The sequence below is a fragment of the Pogona vitticeps genome, chromosome 6, assembly GCF_051106095.1.
Source record: "Pogona vitticeps strain Pit_001003342236 chromosome 6, PviZW2.1, whole genome shotgun sequence".
Taxonomy (NCBI): domain Eukaryota; kingdom Metazoa; phylum Chordata; class Lepidosauria; order Squamata; family Agamidae; genus Pogona; species Pogona vitticeps.
The window spans coordinates 117959808-117979595 of record NC_135788.1 but is presented as its reverse complement, the minus strand read 5'-3'; the positions used below and the strand labels follow the sequence as shown (position 1 = coordinate 117979595).

Below are 19788 nucleotides of genomic sequence, written 5' to 3'. Positions count from 1 at the left end.
GGAGAAGCATGTGGATGATCTGCGTTTGCAATTCAACTGACTTTCTCCCCACCCATTGGAAAACTCATACAGGACACGGAGAAACTGAAGCATCCACCCCCGCCACCATACACTTCACGAGGCCAAATAGACTTCAGTGTATGTTTTAAAGTTCTATTTATTCATATACAGCATATATTTATTTCCCCCGGCTGGAAGAGGGCAGCTTGTTTTGCTTTTGCCATGCCGGTAAAAGCAGCCGACTTCGGACTGGTGCAAGTCTGTTCTTCTCTGCCGAAGAGTTCTGTGCAAGCGGGAGGCTGGCTGCCCTTCTGGAGGTCGAAAGGCTGCTGTAGGAAGAGCATGATCTGTGTGAGCAAGGGTGGAAGACTTCAGCACGGCTTCTGCAAGAACGGGAGGGCCCTTTGTGCAAGGCATAGCGCCGGTGCCAGCCGCTTACCTTCCATTGTGCCGAGATATGCTCCCCCTGCCCCCACTTGGCACCAAATGGACCTTGGACCCAGTCAATGCCTTGCCCTCCCATACCCCCCACTCCTTATCCCGCCTCCGACAACCCTGGTTAGTTCCTCAAGTTAAATCTGCTGTCCCGGCAGCTTTCTTTTCTCTTTATTTCCAAGCCTGTGGCTGCAAGGACAGAAAGGGAAGCTGAGCCGGAAACGGTGAGTGCCTCTCCGTTTATGTCTCCCATCATCTCCACCCCATGCCCCTTTCGGCTCCTTAAAGAAAATGCCCTTGGTCGGCAGCTATCAGACCCCTGGGTCCTGGACTTTATTATCACGCTCTGCCAGCCGAAACCACCGCTTTGTTAGCTCCTCGTTTCTGGGCTGCAGCCACGAGAACCCAACTCAAAAACGACAAATCCTGCAACGCCTGGTTTCCCAACCCTGTAAATCAGCCAAATGTCCCCATTTTGGCATTTCAGATAATGAGATAGTGTCCAGGCAACCTGAACTTCCAGGCTTCCTCACACGGATTGTCTGACTCATTTTATTATTATTATTTTTTCAAAAAAATTAGATTCCTTCCTCTTCAGTTGTTTAGGTGAACCGGGAGGGGAAAGGCAGATCCTGGATCCCACAGACTAACAGCGGCATCTCAAATTCCTTCCTTTCTCTCTCTTACTTGTCTCCTATTATACCAAAAGCCCCCCCCCAACCCTATTTTCTGCCTGTCTTGAGTAAGCCAGCAGGAGCTATCTGGGGGGAAAACTAGCGCCTCCTAGGGGCCAAAGCCCTCCTGTTTGGGGTGCAAATGGCGCCACCTAGCGGCCAAGCTTGTAAGTGACTCTTATCTTTTTTGTCAAGGGATGGCTAACCCAACCGGTTCTGGGGTGACAGCCCAGGACGACCCCCCTGCGGCGACGACACCCAACGGTAACTCTCACCAGCCCCCCGAGGACTCCATGAAACTGAAGAAGGAAATCTCCCTGCTCAACGGGGTGTGCTTGATTGTGGGCAACATGATCGGCTCGGGCATCTTCGTCTCGCCCAAGGGCGTGTTGGTCTACAGTGACTCCTATGGTCTTTCCCTCGTCATCTGGGCGGTGGGGGGCCTCTTTTCGGTTTTTGGGGCTCTCTGCTACGCCGAGCTGGGCACCACCATCAAAAAATCCGGGGCCAGCTACGCTTATATCTTGGAAGCCTTCGGGGAGCTGCCAGCCTTCATCCGTCTCTGGACGTCCCTCCTCATCATTGAGCCCACCAGCCAAGCCGTGATCGCCATCACCTTTGCTAATTACCTGGTGCAACCTTTCTTCCCGTCCTGCGAGGCGCCGTACCTGGCCGGCCGACTCTTGGCCGCCGCCTGCATCTGTAAGTGGGGTGCGGTGGTGATAGCCGTTTGGAAAAGAAGTGGTAGACCAGAATCTTTAAAAAGTTACTTCTTTGGGCCATGTGGAGGGGATCCTGGGATTTGTAGTCCAAAGGACAGCAAGGGCTTCCCCCAAGCTTTTGCTGGAGCAATGCCAAGGGTGATTCAGCTTCAGGTAGGTTGAAGGGCAGAAACCTTTTGCTCTGCTATCTAATCTTCCTTTGCTTTTTTAATCTCTCTCTGACCTTCCATCTCTTCCCGGGCAAAAGCCCTTCCTCTCCTTTTCACCACCCAGCAATGGATTTGAATCTCTGTGCCACTCGGGGGGGGGGGAAGTGTTCTGCAAAGAACTTTGGAGAACATGCTTTATGCATCGTTTATAAAAGTTATCTCTCCCCCCCCCCACCCCCGAAGGCCAGGCAGCTACACGCTGACTTCAAGGAGTTGTAATCTAAGGCACTTTACCAAATTTGAGTGTACCCACTAGGCAAGGCTGTTTTTGACAGAGAAGACCTCCTCCCGGCTTCCACACCCTTTGGCAGTTCTCACGGCCTCCGTCAACGTTTGGCGCAGAAGTCAAACTCCTCCAATTTCCCACTCGTGACTCCTTAACATTCCCCCCCCCTCCAGCCAGGTGCCTACTGTTTAGACTAAGCCCAGTGTATTTTCCCTGCTCCATTTTGCAGAGAGGCGTGTCACCCGTTGAACATTTGCCTGAAGCAGGCAGAGGGATCCAGGGAAGGGAAAAGACGGCTGTCTTAACCGCCACCCTTGCTTAACTTTTACTAGGTGCCTTGAATTCTCCTTTATTAGAGCGGAGAGAAAGAAGTCAGTTCTAATCCCTTCAATTCCACGAGAAAAGGAGGCTGAAAGCCGCTTGGCGCAGAGGCCAAACTGCAGTCCTGCAGTCAAAACTCTGCTCACGGCTCGGGTTCAGTCCCAGATAGCTGGCTCTTGGTTTGCTCAACCTTCCAAAGTCGGTCGATTACGTATCCATCTTGCTGGAGGAGGCGGTGGGTCTCCTGCATCATTAAACTGTAAACGGCCCAGAGAGTAAACCTGTCCTCAGGTTTTGACACGCCATCGGACAAATAAGCACGATGTGGCCCAAATAGGTGTTATCGTTAAGGCAGTGGGGAAGGAAGAAAACTCTGCACATGTTCAGAAGGATGCTGTTTTGCTGTCATGTACAGTATTCTGACTCATGGTCTGGTGACCTCCAGTGCCAGCCCAAGTTTCTCTCTCTCTCTCTCTCTCTCTCACACACACACACACACACACACACTCGGAGGGTAATTCAGGGTTTCTCTCAGGAAACCAGTGACTTCAGCAAAGAGCCAGGCAGTGGTGCTGAGTCGGCAGCTGTCGTCTGGATCCAGCTGGTCAGACGCGCTGCGTCAGTTTTCCCCCCTCCCCAAAACCACGCTCGTTGCAACACGCAGGAATGCGCCGCCTGTGAAGGCTGTGGGCGCTCGCCTCCCCGGGGTCGGACCGGAAAGCAGGCTGCGGGGGAGAAAGAGAAACCCGACTCATAGGATGGGCGAGGGAGCAGAGGGAAAGGGTAGAAAGCTGGTGCAGAGAATAACAACCATCATAAAAATGCTCACAATTTAGGTACCCCCTTTTTTTCTGGAACTCCTGAGGATTTCTCATACATGGAATCCCCAGATGACATGCTTGTCTTTAGAGTGCCGCTGTACGTTTCCTTTTTCCAGCCCCAAAGCGGTAGAGTTTGCAAATTCTGAATTTTACAGATATGTAAACTGAGGCCCAGTGTGGCTTAACATCAGCTTCTGAGTTTGCACGTAGGCCCTGAAAACAGACAGACACCCATACAGCCACACCCTGAAAAGCTGGTATACGCTGCTCTTTGAATTGCTATCCTGCCCAAGAAACCTTGGGGGTTAAGATTCCGTTTCTCCTATTTAAGATTCTTCCTGGCTTATCCTCCTCCTCAATGGATCTAAGTCTCTTCGCCAGGCTGAACAGTTAAGTCTCTTTCAAGAAGACACCGCCCCTTCCTTTGATGACCTTAGTGGCTTTTTGTCCATGCTCAGAGGACCCGTTGGATTTGAAAACTGGCAAGGCGCACTCCTGCAAGGCCTTCTTGGCTAGGTGCCCGGGTATGTCCTCAGGTTTTGACATGCCATCGGACAAAGAGCATCCTTCCCTCTGTGTTTAGAGAGTCCGGAGAATTTAAGCCTCACGCTTCCCTTTCTCTCTGGATCCTCTCGGGCTCAGCGGGATCGCTGGCAGACAAGCAGAGCAGAGTAGGATTATTCAGGATCTTGACGGGATTAAGGACTAAGAGGCGTGCTGGGGAAAAGCCTTTGCAAGCGTTCAGGACGGCTCGTTCTGAAATTTCGTTAAGACACTCAAGTGGAATCTAAAACGGTTCACGTTTATCCGTAGTTTCGCCGCCGCCGCTGCGCCTGTTCCAGGCCTGATAAGGGAAAGGAATTTATTGCCTTGTTTATAAAGACACCCTGCGTTGTTGTTGTGCCGATGTCCTTGATTTCCCTCCTTTCGTGATTAGGAAATCGGCAGGCATCCTCACAACTTTAGAACCACAAACAGTTGCTCTGGGGCTGAGGCGGCCCTGTGAACCAGCCCTCTGGCTCCCTCGGCTATCTTCTCTGGCAGAAAGCCGAATCCTACACCATCTCTCCTGAGTCACAACAACATGTTCCAGGAATAAAGATCAAGGTTAGACAGATGGGATATAAAAGCCACAAGAGCCAAGGGGGGGGGGAGGAAAAGAAGGAATAAATAAGTCATGTGCCTCTTCTTGAAGACACGGGGTGATATGCAAGAAGTTTCTATTCTATTTCTGTACAGTGGTGCCTCGCTTAACGACGATAATCCATTCCAAGAAAATAGCCGTTAAGCGAAAACATCGTAAAGCGAAAATAAAAACCCAATTGAAACGCATTGAAACCCGTTCATTGCGTTCCAATGGGGTAAAAACTCACCGGCCAGCGAAGATCCTCCATATGGTGGCCATTTTCGCTGCGTGTATAGGGAGGAATCCGTCCCTAAACACAGCGGGGAGCCATTTTAATCACCCGGCAGCCATTTTGAAACCGCCGATCAGCTGTTCAAAAAATGTCGTTTTGCGAAGAATCAGTTCCCGAAACAGGGAACCGATCATCGCAAAGCGAAATTCCCCCATTCAGACCATCGTTTTGCAATTGCAATTGTGATTGCAAAAAGATCGTCGTTAAGCGGTTTTGTCGTAATGCGGGACAATCGTAAAGCGAGGCACCACTGTATTAGTTTTGGATGTTTCTCTGTGCGGTTCCTTGCAGTCTTGCCAATTCTTCGCCCTGACCCAATCGATTGGCGACTGGCTCCCAAAATTGCTTAATGGGTTGGTTGTACGTTGGTGGGCTGTGGACAAGTTTCTGTTTTTCAAATACCCAGCATGTTTGAACTACAGATGGCCGCTGGATAGCTCAGTGTCTTAGGTGTCTAGAGGTTGGGAGTTCAGTTCCCCACTGGGCCTCCTTGAGAAAGGCTGGATGATCTTCTATAGGGTCCCTTCCAAATCTGCAGTTCAAAGGTTATTTAAAAAGGAAATCTCCCTGCAAATCATGGCCCCAATTTTTGAAAAACCGAGGCAGCGAGGCCATAGTGTTGAGTGGTGGTCGGAGGTCAAAACCCGGTGGAACTTGGGGAAGGCCCTTTTGGATTCCAGATCCCTGAATCCTTGCAGTAGCCTCGTCATGTTGGTTGAGGGATGCTGCGAGCTGTAGTTGGAAAAACACACACAAACCTTTTCCGAGAGATGGGTGTGGTGGAGGTGTGAGTAAGTGGCTAGACTAGCAGTTTCCAACCTTGGATGCTTGGGAGTTCCTGGATGAAAACCCCAAGAAGCTTTCACCACTAGCAGCGCTGGTCAGGATTTCTGGGAGTTGCAGTCCCAGAACATCTGGGGATTCAAGGTTGGGGAACTACTGGTAGACAGTGGACCTCTGCGAGCTACCGATGCATCAGACGTGGGCGACCCAGAGTAAGAGGCTGTTCCTTTCATCACCCATAACGGCCTCCACCCTTCATAACCCTCTAAGCCAGGGCTTCCTAACCTTGCATCCTCAGATGTTCTTGGACTACAACTCCCAAAAATCTTGGCCAGCACAACTAGGGGTGAAGGTTTCTGGGAGTTTTAGTCTAAAAACATCTGGGGACTTAAGGTTGGGGACCATTGCTCTAAGCCAGTGGGCTTGGGTAAATCCAGATGTTCTTGGACTGCAGTTCCCAGAAACCCTGACCAGCACAGCTGGTGGAGAAGGCTTCTGGGATTTGCAGTCCAAGAACACCGGGGAATCATGCACTCAGCCAGCGTCCCCTCCACAAGGCAGAGAAAATAATCCTGATCTTCCATCCTTCTCAGGTCCCCTTTCTCTATGGGCCTGGGAGCAGGAGATAGACACTGTGCATATCTTAAAACTCTCCTGCAAATATGCACTCTTTTGCTCTGTCTCCTTGTTGAAGTGAATCGGTAGACTTCGCCCCCCCCCCGAGATATACCTTACTTTAGGACAATGTCATTTATCTGTGTTTTCTCTTGCTCATCATCCATCCATCCTGACCGGGCTAGTTAGCTTGTCACTTCCCAGTGCTTTCTTGATCTGTGACACACACCTTTGTCACTACGTACTTCCCAGTGTGACTTACAAAAACAGAAGTCAGATTGCAACTGGGCGATAAAAGCCCAGATTGCCTGAGATAGGGCTGAGCCCAATGGCTCCCATGAATGATCACGGGGACCAATGTAAACAGGAGCCATATTGTCAGCAACACACCTCTGCGGGGATTAAAAAAAAATCTTCCCTGGTGTTGAAACTGGGCTAACAAGAAATCTGGGCCAGGATCTAGACCTGGAATCCGCGTGAGGATATCTCACAAATGGATCCTTTTGTTGCCTTGTAAATGAAAGATTAGGTAAGAAGGACCTGCCCGTGCTTTGAGATAGGTCTGCCTTTCCCTGACTTGGTGGGCTTTCGATGCGTTGACTGCAACCTCCATTGACCATAGCCAGCAGCTGTGTGGCTGGGGATGATGGGGGGGGGATAGTCCACGCCTTGAGACCTCTAACGTGGGGTAATCATCAGTCTAATCTTCGCAATTGCCTTTGCCAAGGGCACAGCTTATGCTTGCTATATAACATGGGTGTGTCTGTTAATATTAGCTACTAGTAGAGTCGTTAGAGTGGCTAACTCTAGATTTAGTACCGTCGTCAGCCTCGTGTCAATAGCGGAACCATGGAATCGTAGAATAATGGAGTTGGAAGAGGGTTATAAAGCCATCAAGTCAAACCTCCTGTTTAAGGCAGGAATCGAAATCAAAGCAGATCTACAGACGGTCAAACCTCTTCTTGATTGCCTCCAGGGTTAGAGCCGCTCACCACCTCCCAAGGTCATCGGTTTGGTTGTTGTACTGCTCTAACAGTTAAGAAGTTTTTTTTTGCTGTACCTCAAAAAAGACATGGTGGAACTGGAAAAGGTGCAGAAGAGAGCGACGCCTGAGTGGGGAAACGACTGAGACATAGAAAATTCTGCAGGGGATGGATCAAGTGGATAGAGGGAAGCTCTTTTCCCTCTCATGTAATACAAGAATCAAGGGACATCCACTCCAATGGAGTGTTGGGAGAGTGAGAACAGACCAAAGAAAATATTTATTTCCCCAGCGTGTGGTTAGTCAGTGGAACCCCTTGCCACAGGATGTGGAGATGGCATCTGGCCTAGATGCCTTTAAAAGGGGATTGGACAGATTCCTGGAGGAATAGTCCCTCGCAGGTGACAAGCCATGATGGGGATGTATCATCTCCAGGCTTAAAAGGAAGGGACCTCCAAATGACAGATGCAGGGGAGAGGGATCGGGAGACAGTGATATCTAGTTGTCTCGTGTGCTCCCAGAGGCATCTGGTGGGGCCACTGGGAGATCTAGGATGCTTGACTAGATGGCCCCCTGGCCTGATCCAGCAGGCCTCTTATGATTTTCTTATGTCCTTCTCTGAACTTGGTGTGCCTCCTTCTTAAAATTCAATGTCCAGAACGAGACACAATACTATCAAATATATATATACTTGATAGACTGATCATTTAACTGATTGCACTTATTTTTGTGCAATTAAAGGGTGTCATCATAAATGGGGGGGAAGAGCGAGTGTTGTTATGAAACTGCTGCACCCCAAACAATGCCTTAGAGAGGGAACGTAATGACTTCAGAGGTGTTAGCTGTGAATTCGGGCGGTGGGAGACTGTTTGCACTGCACGGAAAGTCTTTGAAGCTCTTTGAGGGGCGAACGAGATGAGAAAACCAAGCTTCCTGCTTAGTGAAGGGCTAAGTCTGATTGTCTTAACAGAGCTTAGTGGAGCTTTTCTTAGTTCCCTTTGTTTGGCGAGTGTGGTTGTCAGACAATAAATATGCGGGCATTGTCTGTCGGCTTGATTACTCAGGCTTGTGACTCTGAAAAATGATGATCCGTGGAAGATCAAGCACGGGTCCAGCAACTAATTTGGAACTCAGTACTGTATCTTTTCTCGCTTTCCTGCCATTTATCCAGAGCTGTAACCAAGCTGGGACGACTTCCAAAATCTAGAGTTTGAAAAAAAAAACTTTGCTGTTAAGGACACATACTAGCCATTGGTGTCTAATGCTGAGGGAGTTTGAGCCTGCCTGTCCCAAGTATTTATTATATCAATTATTTTTACTCTGTCCTTAAATAGGGACCCCGGGTGGCTTACATCATTAAGAGACAGTATGTAAAGCTAACAATGGTGAGTATACAATACTGAGGGAGGAAACAAATGCCAGTTTTTTTAAAAAGAGTAAACAGAATCAACACTGAAACACATTCAAAGCAATAAGGCACAAAAATCTGTTTAAAAAAACTCCTCCTGGACAGCCAGTCAATAAGGGAAGGCTTGCCTGAAGAGAAAGGTCTTTGCCTGCTTGTGGAAGGACAGCAAAGATGGGGCCAGGTTGGCCTCCAGTGGGAGGGAGTTTCAGAGTCTCCTCCTGTGCAGGAGACAAAAGAGACCCCCCCTTGTTTGGATTTTTTAATATGTGTGTGTCGGGAGAGAGGAGGTGGGCACCATCTGCAAACAACTGTCTGAGGATGATCCTTGCGTTGTTCTCCTTACTCAGGCTTACTCACTTTTGTGAACTGTGCTTATGTGAAATGGGGCACCCGGGTACAGGATTCGTCCACCTACGCCAAAGTTCTAGCTCTCATCGCCGTGATCATCGCTGGCATCATTCGCATTGGGCAAGGTACTGGTAACATCATCCCTGGAATTTTTTTTCCCTCCTGTTTTCCTCTCCTTCCGTGTTGCAGCTTAGTCACGATTCAGTGCTTTCTATTGAATCGAGTCCTTCTCAGAACTTTGTGGTGCCTCGCTTAGCGATCGCTCCGTTCAGCGATGAATTCGCATAGCGAGGGGGTCCGGGCCATTGCTGGAGCGTTCCCTCAGCGATGGCCCCTATGGCGTTTTTTCGCTGTGTGACGATCGCTAAGCGATTCGCTTAGCGATTTTCGCACAACGAAGCGGGGGAGAACAGCTGATCGGCGGTTCCAAAATGGCCGCCACAACTTTTCCCGCCGCGCCCTCGCTTATAGAGGGCGCGAAAATGGCTGCCCCTATGGAGAAGCTTCGCTCAACGGTAAGTTTAGGGCCCATTGGAACGCATTAAACCAAGTTTAATGCGTTTTAATGGATTTTTTTGTTCCGTTGAGCGATGTTTCCCATAGCGAGGGTTAATCCGGAACGGATTAACCCTCGCTATGCGAGGCACCACTGTAGTTCCTTTTTGGGGACTACAACCCTCAGAATATATATTCTGATATAAACCCCTTTCCTACCTCTGTTCCTCCTCACCACCCTGCTAGGGCCATTCTATATTATCATAATTACCGTATTATTGTTTCAACTTATATAAGGTCTAGAATAGTGCTAGAGCATTCTCTGGACAATTTACAACATAATTATGCAAACAATACATTGCCCTCCAGCAAGCGGGGCACTCAATTTACCGAATTAACCTTGAGCTGGCTACCTGGACTTGTTGGGATCAAACGCAGGTCATGAGCAGAGGCTTGACTGCAGTATTGCAGTTTAACCACTGTCGCATGGGGCTCTTACATGGAGGGTTAGTTAGTGACCCACACCAGGGGACACAGTAATACTTGAACCAAGGTCCAAACTCAGAATCACAGCTTTTTTCCCCCCGGTCTCTCGTGGCTTCTTCTTGTGCTCATCCCTTGTTGTCCTTAAATACCAAGTGGCCATCAAGGGATGAATTACACATGAGAATGGGTGGCAGAAACATCACAGCTGGCTTTGCATCGCAGCAGACTGTGCTTTTTAGTGGAGCTAGTTATTAGACTTCCGGTTGTATGTCATTTGGGACCGAGTGATTTATGCAAACCCATCTTATCTCTTCCAGGACACTCTGAGAACTTTGCTGACTCTTTTGAAGGCTCCTCTTGGCATGTGGGGAACATTGCGTTGGCCCTTTACTCAGCTCTCTTCTCCTATTCTGGATGGGACACCCTCAATTTCGTCACAGAGGAAATTAAGAACCCTGAAAGGTCAGCTTTTCAACTCCAAGAGTGTGTTGAGAGATCACAGTGGCTGGGAATACTGCGTGGAATGCAGTCACAAGCACCTATTGGTCAATGTCAGTGACATCCTCCAGGGCAAACAACATTTACTTTCTCTCATTACATCCTGTAATGAACTTAAACTACCTGCTCTAAGGAGCCTCAGTTGCTTCCCCCCTTTCTCCCTTGGCCTTCACTTCCTGAATTTAGTTGACATGGTGTCTCCGCTGAAACTGACAACAGGATTCTCCTTTTTTTAACCCATTTCCTTTGAGATGGAGGCAGCCTGCCATCTAATGGCCAAGAAGTGGCATTGCAGTGTGGTTTGCTGCTTAGATTGTTTCCGTTATCTTACAAGATGAGTGGTGAAAATTAGAAATTTAGTGTCCACTACATTGGCTGTTCCAGAGCAAGACATATTTGGACATCTAAAGGTGTTTATTTTTTTGGTTAAAACTTTGTGAACAGGAATTTGCTATGAATATTGATAGGCCTATTTTTTTTAATTGCCAGAATAATAAGGGAGAAGTGGAAACACTCATACAAGTGAATTGATCCCAAATTATAACATTTACATGAATAGCATGTTTGTTTATGAAACAGTCAATTATTTTCTGTTTACATGCAACATTGTTGTTCAAAGGAACCATTGCACTGCTACAATCTTTTCAATATTCTTTTATAAAGCAAACAAGTAAAAAGAAACCCAGACGAATAAAGTGGTCTTATGTCAAGGTAAAGATTCCCCTTGACATTTAGTACAGTCGTGTCCGACTCTAGGGCACGGTGCTCATCCCTGTTTCCAAGCCGTAGAGCCAGCGTTTCTCCATGGACATTTTCTGTGGTCACGTGGCCAGCACAACTAGACACGTAACGCCATGACCTTCCCACCGAGGTGGTACCAATTTATCTACTCACATTTTATGTGCTTTCGAACAGCTAGATTGACAGGAGCTGGGACAAGCAACGGGAGCTTGCTCCGTTGTGTGGATTCGATCTTACAACGGCTGGTCTTCTGACCTTGCAGCCCAGAGGCTTCTGCGGTTTAACCCGCAGCGCTACCACATCCCTACCTAAGTGGTCTTAGGTAGCAGCAAAATCAGGGACTTGGCCTTTGGAGCACAGGTGGCTTGGAATTTGAACTAGGAACAAGGAATGCTGGGAGACTGGCTTAGGGAGTGGAGGGTTCTGGGAATCTGGCTATAGAGCAGAAAATTCTGACGTGCAGTCGTAAGATCGAATTCACGCAACAGAGTGAGTTCCCGTTGCTTGTCCCAGCTCCTGACAACCTAGCCATTTGAAAGCATGCAAATGCAAGTAGATAAATAGGTACCACCTCGGTCGGAAGATCACGGCGTTCCGTGTCTAGTCGCACGGGCCACGTGTCCACGGAAACTGTCTCTGGACAAAATGCTGGCTCTACAGCCTGGAGCCAGGGATGAGCACCATGCCCTAAAGTCGGACACGAGTGGACTAAATGTCAAGGGAAACCTTTTACCTTTACCAGAAAATTTTGGGACCTCGGCCTCGGGAACAGAGGGTTTGGGGGACCTGGCCTAGGGAGCACAGGATTCTGGGAAAATTGCTTAGGAAGTAGAGGGTTCTGGGAATGTGTTTTAGAGAGAACAGATTTGGGGGTCCTAATTCAGTCCCCCGGCGTTTGATTTGGCCTCAGGAACGGTGCCAAAGGAGGTCTAAATGGGAGGGCGGAAAGCCTTAAACCTTCTCTGCTGCTCTCCAGGAACCTCCCTCTGGCCATCGGCATCTCCATGCCCATCGTCACGGTCATCTACATCATGACCAACGTGGCGTATTACACGGTGCTGAGCAAGACAGAGATCCTGGCCAGCGAGGCCGTCGCCGTGGTACGTATCACGCCTCTCGGTGGCTGGCCATCCCACGGACTCTTCCACCCCTTGCCTCTGAACTCTCTCGGCCTCCCTTTCCTGTTGTGTTCGTCTACCGTCTGTGGTGGGCACGGCACCCATCCACAGTCCCATGCCTGCGTGTGCTGAAGCCCGACAAGTTCTATCGGGCACGAAGCTCTCACGGATTGCCTTTGGTGTCTTCCGTTGCCTCTGAAGCCGGTTGGACTCGGTGAAGACTTATGTCACCGAATAACACCTCATTTCTCTTCCGGCTAAAGGGAGGTGGGACACCCTGGGAGGTGGATTCCAATTTTGCAGAGATGGGGAACCCGCAGTATTCAACTACAATTCTCATATTCCCTAATCACTAGGCGTGCGGGCTGGACTTGATGAACGTTCATTTCCCCACCCGTTGCTATGGAAAGAAGCCCCTGCTTGTATTGGGAATTCCAGTGAAAGACTCCCAGGTTAGGTTTTTTTTCTCTGTTAGCTCCTTCTGTTCTCATGTGTTTTTTTCCGCTCCCTTCCAGACCTTTGGCAGTGAGGTTTTCGGAGTTATGCAGTGGGCCATCCCGCTTGCTGTGGCGCTGTCGTGTTTGGGAGGCCTCAACGCCTCCATCTTAGCAGCTTCCAGGTATCTGCGTGGTGTTTCTGTGCGTCCTTCCTGCCCCCCCCCCAATCCTTTAACATCCAAAATGTATTTTTGAGGTCTTTCCAAATGAGTGGCCTTTTCCGTTTTGTGGATCAGAGCTTGGAAGAATTACAGGCTGGCTGAGGCAGGAGTGATCCAAAATGTAATTTTCTCCTGAGCTTTTGTGTGGAAATATTTGTGTGAACCGCAGGGACATGCCAAGAGTGTAATTATATCAGAGAGGCCATTTAGAAAGTAGATGGTCACCCTTTCTGGTCAGCAACTTCCCACCTTTTCATCAAGTGCACACATCTGAAAACAGATTGTGTAAAGCCTGCTAGTGTCTCACATCATTCTGAAAGTATTCTGTGTTTCCCCATTCTTTATTTCCAAGGAAGTTTAGAACAAAGCTCTGTCAGCAAATCAGGAACTAAGATTTATGTGCTCTTGATTCTCAAAACAAAGTTACACTGTTTTTTTTTTAACTCCAAAAGAAGTTTATGCAGGTCCATCTTATAGAGCAGGATTGGCAGACTCTTTGGCATTCAGCAACCCTAACCCTTTACCATTCTTGGGAGGAAAGCGATGACAAACCTTGACAGCATCTTAAAAAACAGACACATCACCTTGCCAACAAAAGTCCAAATAGTCCAAGCTATGGTTTTTCCTGTACTGATGTACGGAAGTGAGAGCTGGACCATAAAGAAGGCTGACCGCCGAAGAATTGAGGCTTTTGGATTGTGGTGCTGGAGGAAGCTCTTGAGAATCCCCTGGACTGCAAGGAGAATAAACCTATCCATTTTGAAAGAAATCAACCCTGAGTGCTCACTGGAAGGACAGATCCTGAAGCTGAGGCTCCAATACTTTGGCCATCTCATGAGAAGAGGAGACTCCCTGGAAAAGACCCTGATGTTGGGAAAGTGTGAAGGCAAGAGGAGAAGGGGAAGACAGAGGACGAGATGGTTGGACAGTGTCATAGAAGCGACCAACATGAAATTGACCCAACACTGGGAGGCAGTGGAAGACAGGAGGGCCTGGCGTGCTCTGGTCCATGGAGTCACGAAGAGTTGGATACGACTAAATGACTAAACAACAACAACAAGGAGCAACTGAAGTTCTGGGGGACAGAAAAATCCCTTACCCTCACCACAGAAGGGTGCTCTGCTAGACATCTGGATGCATGGTTTGGGGAGTCAGCCATAGCTGCTGGCGTTGCAGAATTTTGAATCTCTGGTAAAATTCACTGTGTTGCACAGCAGAAGTACAGAGATTCACCAGATAACTGTCACCTAAGCTCTCAATGAATGGAAGTGGTGGTGCTGTGAGTTAAACCGCGGAAGCCTCTGTGCTGCAAGGTCAGAAGACCAGCGGCCGTAAGATCGAATCCACGTGACGAAGGGAGCGCCCGTCACTTGTCTCAACTCCTGCCAACCTAGCCGTTCGATAGCATGTAAAATGAGAGTAGATAAATAGGTACCACCTTGGTGGGAAGGTCACGGCGTTCCATGTCTAGTCGCGCTGGCCACGTGACCACGGAAGATTGTCTATGGAAAAACGCTGTCTCTACGGCTTGGAGACTGGGATGAGCACCGTGCCCTAGAGTCAGACACAACTGGACTAAATGTCAAGGTTGCTGTCCTCTGAAGATGCTGGCCACAGAGACTGGCGAAACGTCAGGAAGAACAACCTTCAGAACATGGCCAAAGAGACCAAAAAACCCAGAACAACCGTCAAGGGGAACCTTTACCTTTACCTAAGCTCACATTTGAAGGAGAAAACAATAAAAACGTTTCATTACTTACCGTTGTGAACAGATCAACAGCAAGCAAAACAACACGATTTCCAACGGAGTAAAGAGAGGGCAAAGTAAATGCTTAACAGAGGGGCGGGGCTCTCTTTAAAATCAGAGACAGGAGGGTATGATTGGTTCGTGCTGGATAGATTGACCCTCACCCCAACTCGGAAAAAGCCCCTCCCAGTCACTCAAATCACAGGCTGCATGTGAGGTTGTAAAAACTCCAGTATCTTGGAGGGTGAAATCTTCCAGTTCCTGATTCATTCCCCATTATGGCTATTATTGATATGGGCATATGCCAGGACACTGGATTTTGCCCGAAGTGCCAGACGAAGCCTAAATGCTGGCTTGCTGAGGCCACTCACTGTTCTAGATGTGTGAAGGTATGATTTTTGATACACCAGACCTCATTGTGGCATGGTATCCATTGCCTGCGTCTTATTCTCATTGATGTGTTTTGCTGTTTTGGACCCATGGATATTGCACTGGGCAATGTCTCATGCCCAATGCAATGCAGTAAGGGTGGGGGGTGATCCAGTGCCATCTCCTGAATGTCCAAGCTCCTGCATGAACTTCATGTTGACGCCGGCATCCTTTGTAAAGTGGCTATCTTTTGGAACTGTGCATTCTGAGAATTTTTCAAATTTGGTGGGGCTGCCCCGCACAGCCTAAGGAGGCGCTCTCCCTCCACGAGGAGTCTCCGTTCCAAATTGGTGCATGGCCTTTCAGCCGCGCCGGCGATCTCCTCACACTCCCGGTCTCTCCACAGGTTGTTCTTTGTGGGTTCCCGCGAGGGACATCTCCCGGACGCCATCTGCATGATCCACGTTTGGCGGTTCACACCTGTGCCGGCCCTACTGTTTAACGTAAGTCCCACGCGAGATGGTGCGGAGGCTGGGCGGGGAAGCGGAAAGGGCCCAGCTCCCCAAACACCGCTGAGAAAGCTGACCTTCCTGGAACCACAATGCCCAGAATCCCCATACCATCTTGCTAGCTGGCTGAACAGCTGAACGATGGGCATGCTGGGGGGGGGGCAGAGAATGCCTGAGCAGCTGTCCTCGCGGCAGATCATCAGCACTGGATGTAGCCCACCTTGTGGTCTAGACTAGACAACGTTCCATCAATGAGAGGCGTAGATTAGGCCCACGGACCAGAAATTATCCTAGAAACCACTGTAACATCTGCTCTGAAATCCAGGAGGGAAGAAGGAGATCAAATGGAATGAATCAGCACCCTAAACGCGAGAGATCTGGAATACTTATAGAGTCTTACGGCAGATGTGGGTGGGTGGCTGTCTTCCGAACTGGGTTCATGGACTCTGCTCTCTGCAGACAGCTGTTTGTAACCCAGACTCTGAAGATGCGTGGGACGGATTGTTGAGCTTACGGGAAGAAAAGACATCCGATTCCCCTAACTCTCGGTGGGGCCTTGCTCTGTTCCTGCTTTCTCTCTTGCAGGGCGCCATGTCTCTGGTTTACCTTTGTGTAGAGGACATTTTTCAGCTCATCAATTACTATAGCTTCAGTTATTGGTTTTTCGTGGGCCTGTCCATCGCCGGCCAGCTCTACCTCCGCTGGAAGGACCCGTCCAAAGAGCGCCCCCTCAAGGTAGGAGCAGAGGGAACACCGTAAACCTCTTGTTCTGCGGTCTTAGATTTTTTAAAAATCAATGCTGATCAATTGCTTATAATAATAATGTTAGACCTGCAGAGCTGGAAGGGAACCTATGCGGCCCCCGCCAAGGAGGTCCAGTGGGGGGGGGGGGAATTGAACTCCCAACCTCTGGCTCCACAGCCAGACGCCTAAACCGCTGAGCGATAAAGGGGCCTGGTCTTGTAAAACAACACAAACACAGACAGGAGGGCCTCTGGGAAGAGAGTGATGAAAGAGGATGTGAAGAAAGAGATCTGCGTTCAGGCTGTCCGGATTTCAGCCCGAACCATGAGGACTAGGAGCGAAGGAAACCAATGCAGCTTGTTTACATCCACCCAAACTCCAGGAGAGGGAAGTGGAATAATAATAATTGTGTGCCTTCAATGCTTTCTGGGGTTTTCTAGGCAGATCGTACTCAGAGGTGGTTCACCGTTGTCTTCTGGGGGAAGCTGTGAGATGGGCAGTGTTGCCAACATCACAACGGCTGGCTCTTTCCCTAGGAGGCATCGTGAGAAACTGAACTCCTCTGGCTCTATAGCCTGGTCCCTTGACCACTGAGCTATCCAGCCAGCTTGGGGGAAAAAATAGCCAAAATAGATACCAAGGCACCATTTCCTTTCTCAGCATCTTGGACCGCAAGATGCTGTTCGTGCATCTTCAAGGATACAGGTTGTCTTCACTGCTGCCAGATGGGAGAACCACCATCTTCAGAGGGTCTTCCAGAAAAAGGAACAGACCCAAGAAGAGAAGCTGGTTGTCGAGGGCTATTATTCAGCTTTGTCTCATGGACCCTGTGTTTTTACGAGGCCCCCATTGATCAGGATCTTCACACCTGGGTGCAAACCGAAAGGGAGAGGATCATGGTCTCCCCATGCAGCCAGAGGTTATGGACAAAACATACAAAATACAGACGTTGGACAGAGGCTGGCAAGCTTCTTCCCCGCCACTGGCACGGTCTCCCATCCCTGTTCTAGGGACACCCCACCCAAGCTTCTTGAGGGCAGAACGCTGGGCTTGGTGGAAAAGGAGTGCTTGGCCAGTTCATCCCAAAATTTGGTGCGTTGGGTGGGGACACAGGAGGGAGAGCCTTCTCCGTGGCTGCTTCTTTAAATTGTCTCTCAATGTAAGCCACCTTGGGTCTTTTCTAAGGAGAAAGGCTGTGTAAAAATATTTTAAATAAATTTAAATACTGGTAACTAAGAATTGGGAATGAAACGGTGCCAGTTGAGAGGGTGGTAGTGGTGGTCAAGGGTTTGTGTAGGATGACGATCACCTCCTTCCCACCTTCCTTCTATCTCCACCAGCTGAGCATCGTCTTCCCCATCATCTTCTGCCTTTGCACCATCTTCCTGGTAGCTGTCCCCCTCTACAGTGACCTGGTCAATTCTCTCATCGGCATCAGTATAGCTGTCTCTGGCCTCCCTGTGTACTACTTAGTGGTACGAGTACCGAAGAATAAGAGACCCCGGTGCCTACGCAAGGCTGTGGGTGAGTAACAGACCCCTTTTGTTTAGTCATTAAGTTGTGTCCGACTCTTCGTGACCCCATGGACCAGAGCGCGCCAGGCCCTCCTGTCTTGCACTGCCTCCCGGAGTTGGGTCAAATTCATGTTGGCTGCTTCGATGACACTGTCTAACCATCTCGTCCCCTGTCGTCCCCTTCTCCTCTTGCCTTCACACTTTCCCAACATCAGGGTCTTTTCCAGGGAGTCTTCTCTTCTCACGAGATGGCCAAAGTATTGGAGCCTCAGCTTCAGACCCCCAGCTTCTTGCATTTCCTAACTCCTCATCCATCCAAAGCCCCACTCCTTCAGTATCAGAATGAACACAACAGAAAGCACACCGCTGAGGAAAATGAAGTCTTTTTTTTGGAATGATAATCCCCAGAAATGCCCGAACCATCCACATTGCCTTGAGGAATCGTGGTTCAAATCTCCCACTCGCTTTCCTTGGTCTTGGGTATAGAATTCAGAATGATTCCCCACAGTTAAGGGGTTTAGCGCCCTGTCTGCCGAACTACCGAAAGAATAAAGATTTTTGGAGAGGGAGTTAAAAACACTGTCTGGCTTTGCAAAATTTAGATGAGCCCGAGAATTCAGGCCGATTATGTAAACTCACTAAGGTGATGTAGTCATCTCCAGAATTTATTTCAAAAGCAGACTTAAGAATCTGGTCATGGGTGGGTGTGCGCACACATGTATGTCACTCTCTCTTTCAACGCGCTATGAGGTAACCCATGTTTCTTACCTTTACCTAGGCGTTAAACTTAGCCATCACAGGAGTGAGCATAGCCTATGGTGTGGGCTGACCGGTTGTTTCGGCCACACGCCACCCCCTTCCTCCCATTTTAATATTTCTTTAACTTGACCTTGCTCCCTCCAGATGGTACAGGGGTCCCATCTGACTAGCTTTGGGTTGCCTCCAGGGCCAGTTGTTAAGTTACTTGTGGTTTGTGTGTGTGCGTGTGGAAAAAAGCCTCACGGGGAACTTAAAATGGGCCAGGACATCCCTCCCCAAAACCTGTTGATTCTGCCCCATGAGGGAGAGGAAAAATGAGCTTTCATTTACGGTGACACAAAAGGGTTGGTTGTCTGACCCACGGAGGTCTTGTGGGGACGCTGCGGTCTCTGGACCTTGGAACGAAGCCGCCCATTGCTTTCGTTTCTCCTCGTCTGCCCTCCGTCCACAGGCTTGACTTTTCTCTTCTCCTTCCCTGCAGCCTCCATCACCCGGTTCCTCCAGCTGGTGACCTTATCCGTCCTGACAGAGCAAGATCCTACCACCGACGTCAAATCGAAGTGATGGAAGAACGTTGCCATCAGGGGGGGAAAAGCCGGCTTCTCCCCCCGTTTACCTTTTGTAACGGACTCTCTTCCGAGACCTCTAATTTATTATTTGTTACTTTCTCGGGAATTGGGGGTGAGGGTCATCCCAGGAGCTGAAGGACTTTGCCCATCTTCCCGTCTTGTCCATGTCGATTGCCAGATGCGTCCTACCGGCGTCGTCCCAATAAACCCTCAGCCTTCCTTGTTGACTCCAGGAATTGCTAATGATTGGCAGCTTCTGGAACGTACCAAAGTGCCAGCCTGCCTTCCAATAACTCGCAAAGCCCAAGGGTGACCCTATAGCTTCTCAAAGATATATAGATATGACTACAACTCCCCAAATCCCCTAGTATACTGCTTTTGCACTTCCCTCTTTGCTTCAAAGAAAGGGTCAAGAAACAGGCAATGAAGCAACGGCTTTTGGAAGATGTGCTGGCAGACGTTCTTGCTATGGGGTGGGGAGGGTTTGCACATACACCAGTGCTGGGAGGCATGGGGAGACACATCTCTCCTGCGTGCCCCCCACCCCCTTTCTTTTACGTTAAACAGAAATGGTAGAACCAAAAGGAGGAGAAATTTCCTTTATTGCCAGAGTGGTGGT

At 49.2% G+C, this 19788-nt stretch overlaps 1 protein-coding gene across 1 annotated transcript; it reads left to right on the top strand.

The window, feature by feature from the left end:
- The first annotated feature begins 525 nt into the window (after positions 1-525).
- On the top strand, positions 526-19388 carry SLC7A7 (solute carrier family 7 member 7). The gene is made up of 10 exons (XM_020809765.3): positions 526-659; positions 1305-1811; positions 8962-9087; positions 10261-10405; positions 12159-12282; positions 12816-12919; positions 15481-15577; positions 16169-16318; positions 17668-17851; positions 19082-19388. The coding sequence occupies exons 2-10, from the start codon at positions 1307-1309 to the stop codon at positions 19162-19164; spliced, it is 1518 nt and encodes a 505-aa protein (XP_020665424.3). The 5' UTR covers positions 526-659; positions 1305-1306; the 3' UTR covers positions 19165-19388.
- Positions 19389-19788: the final 400 nt, after the last annotated feature.

Bases quoted from the DNA above. Each gene is read 5' to 3' on its own strand.
- SLC7A7 (XM_020809765.3), top strand. From the start codon at position 1,307: ATGGCTAACCCAACCGGTTCTGGGGTGACAGCCCAGGACGACCCCCCT. The intron at 12,283-12,815 runs GTACGTATCACG...GCTCCCTTCCAG, and splicing joins CCAGCGAGGCCGTCGCCGTG to ACCTTTGGCAGTGAGGTTTT. The intron at 16,319-17,667 runs GTAGGAGCAGAG...TATCTCCACCAG, and splicing joins CCAAAGAGCGCCCCCTCAAG to CTGAGCATCGTCTTCCCCAT.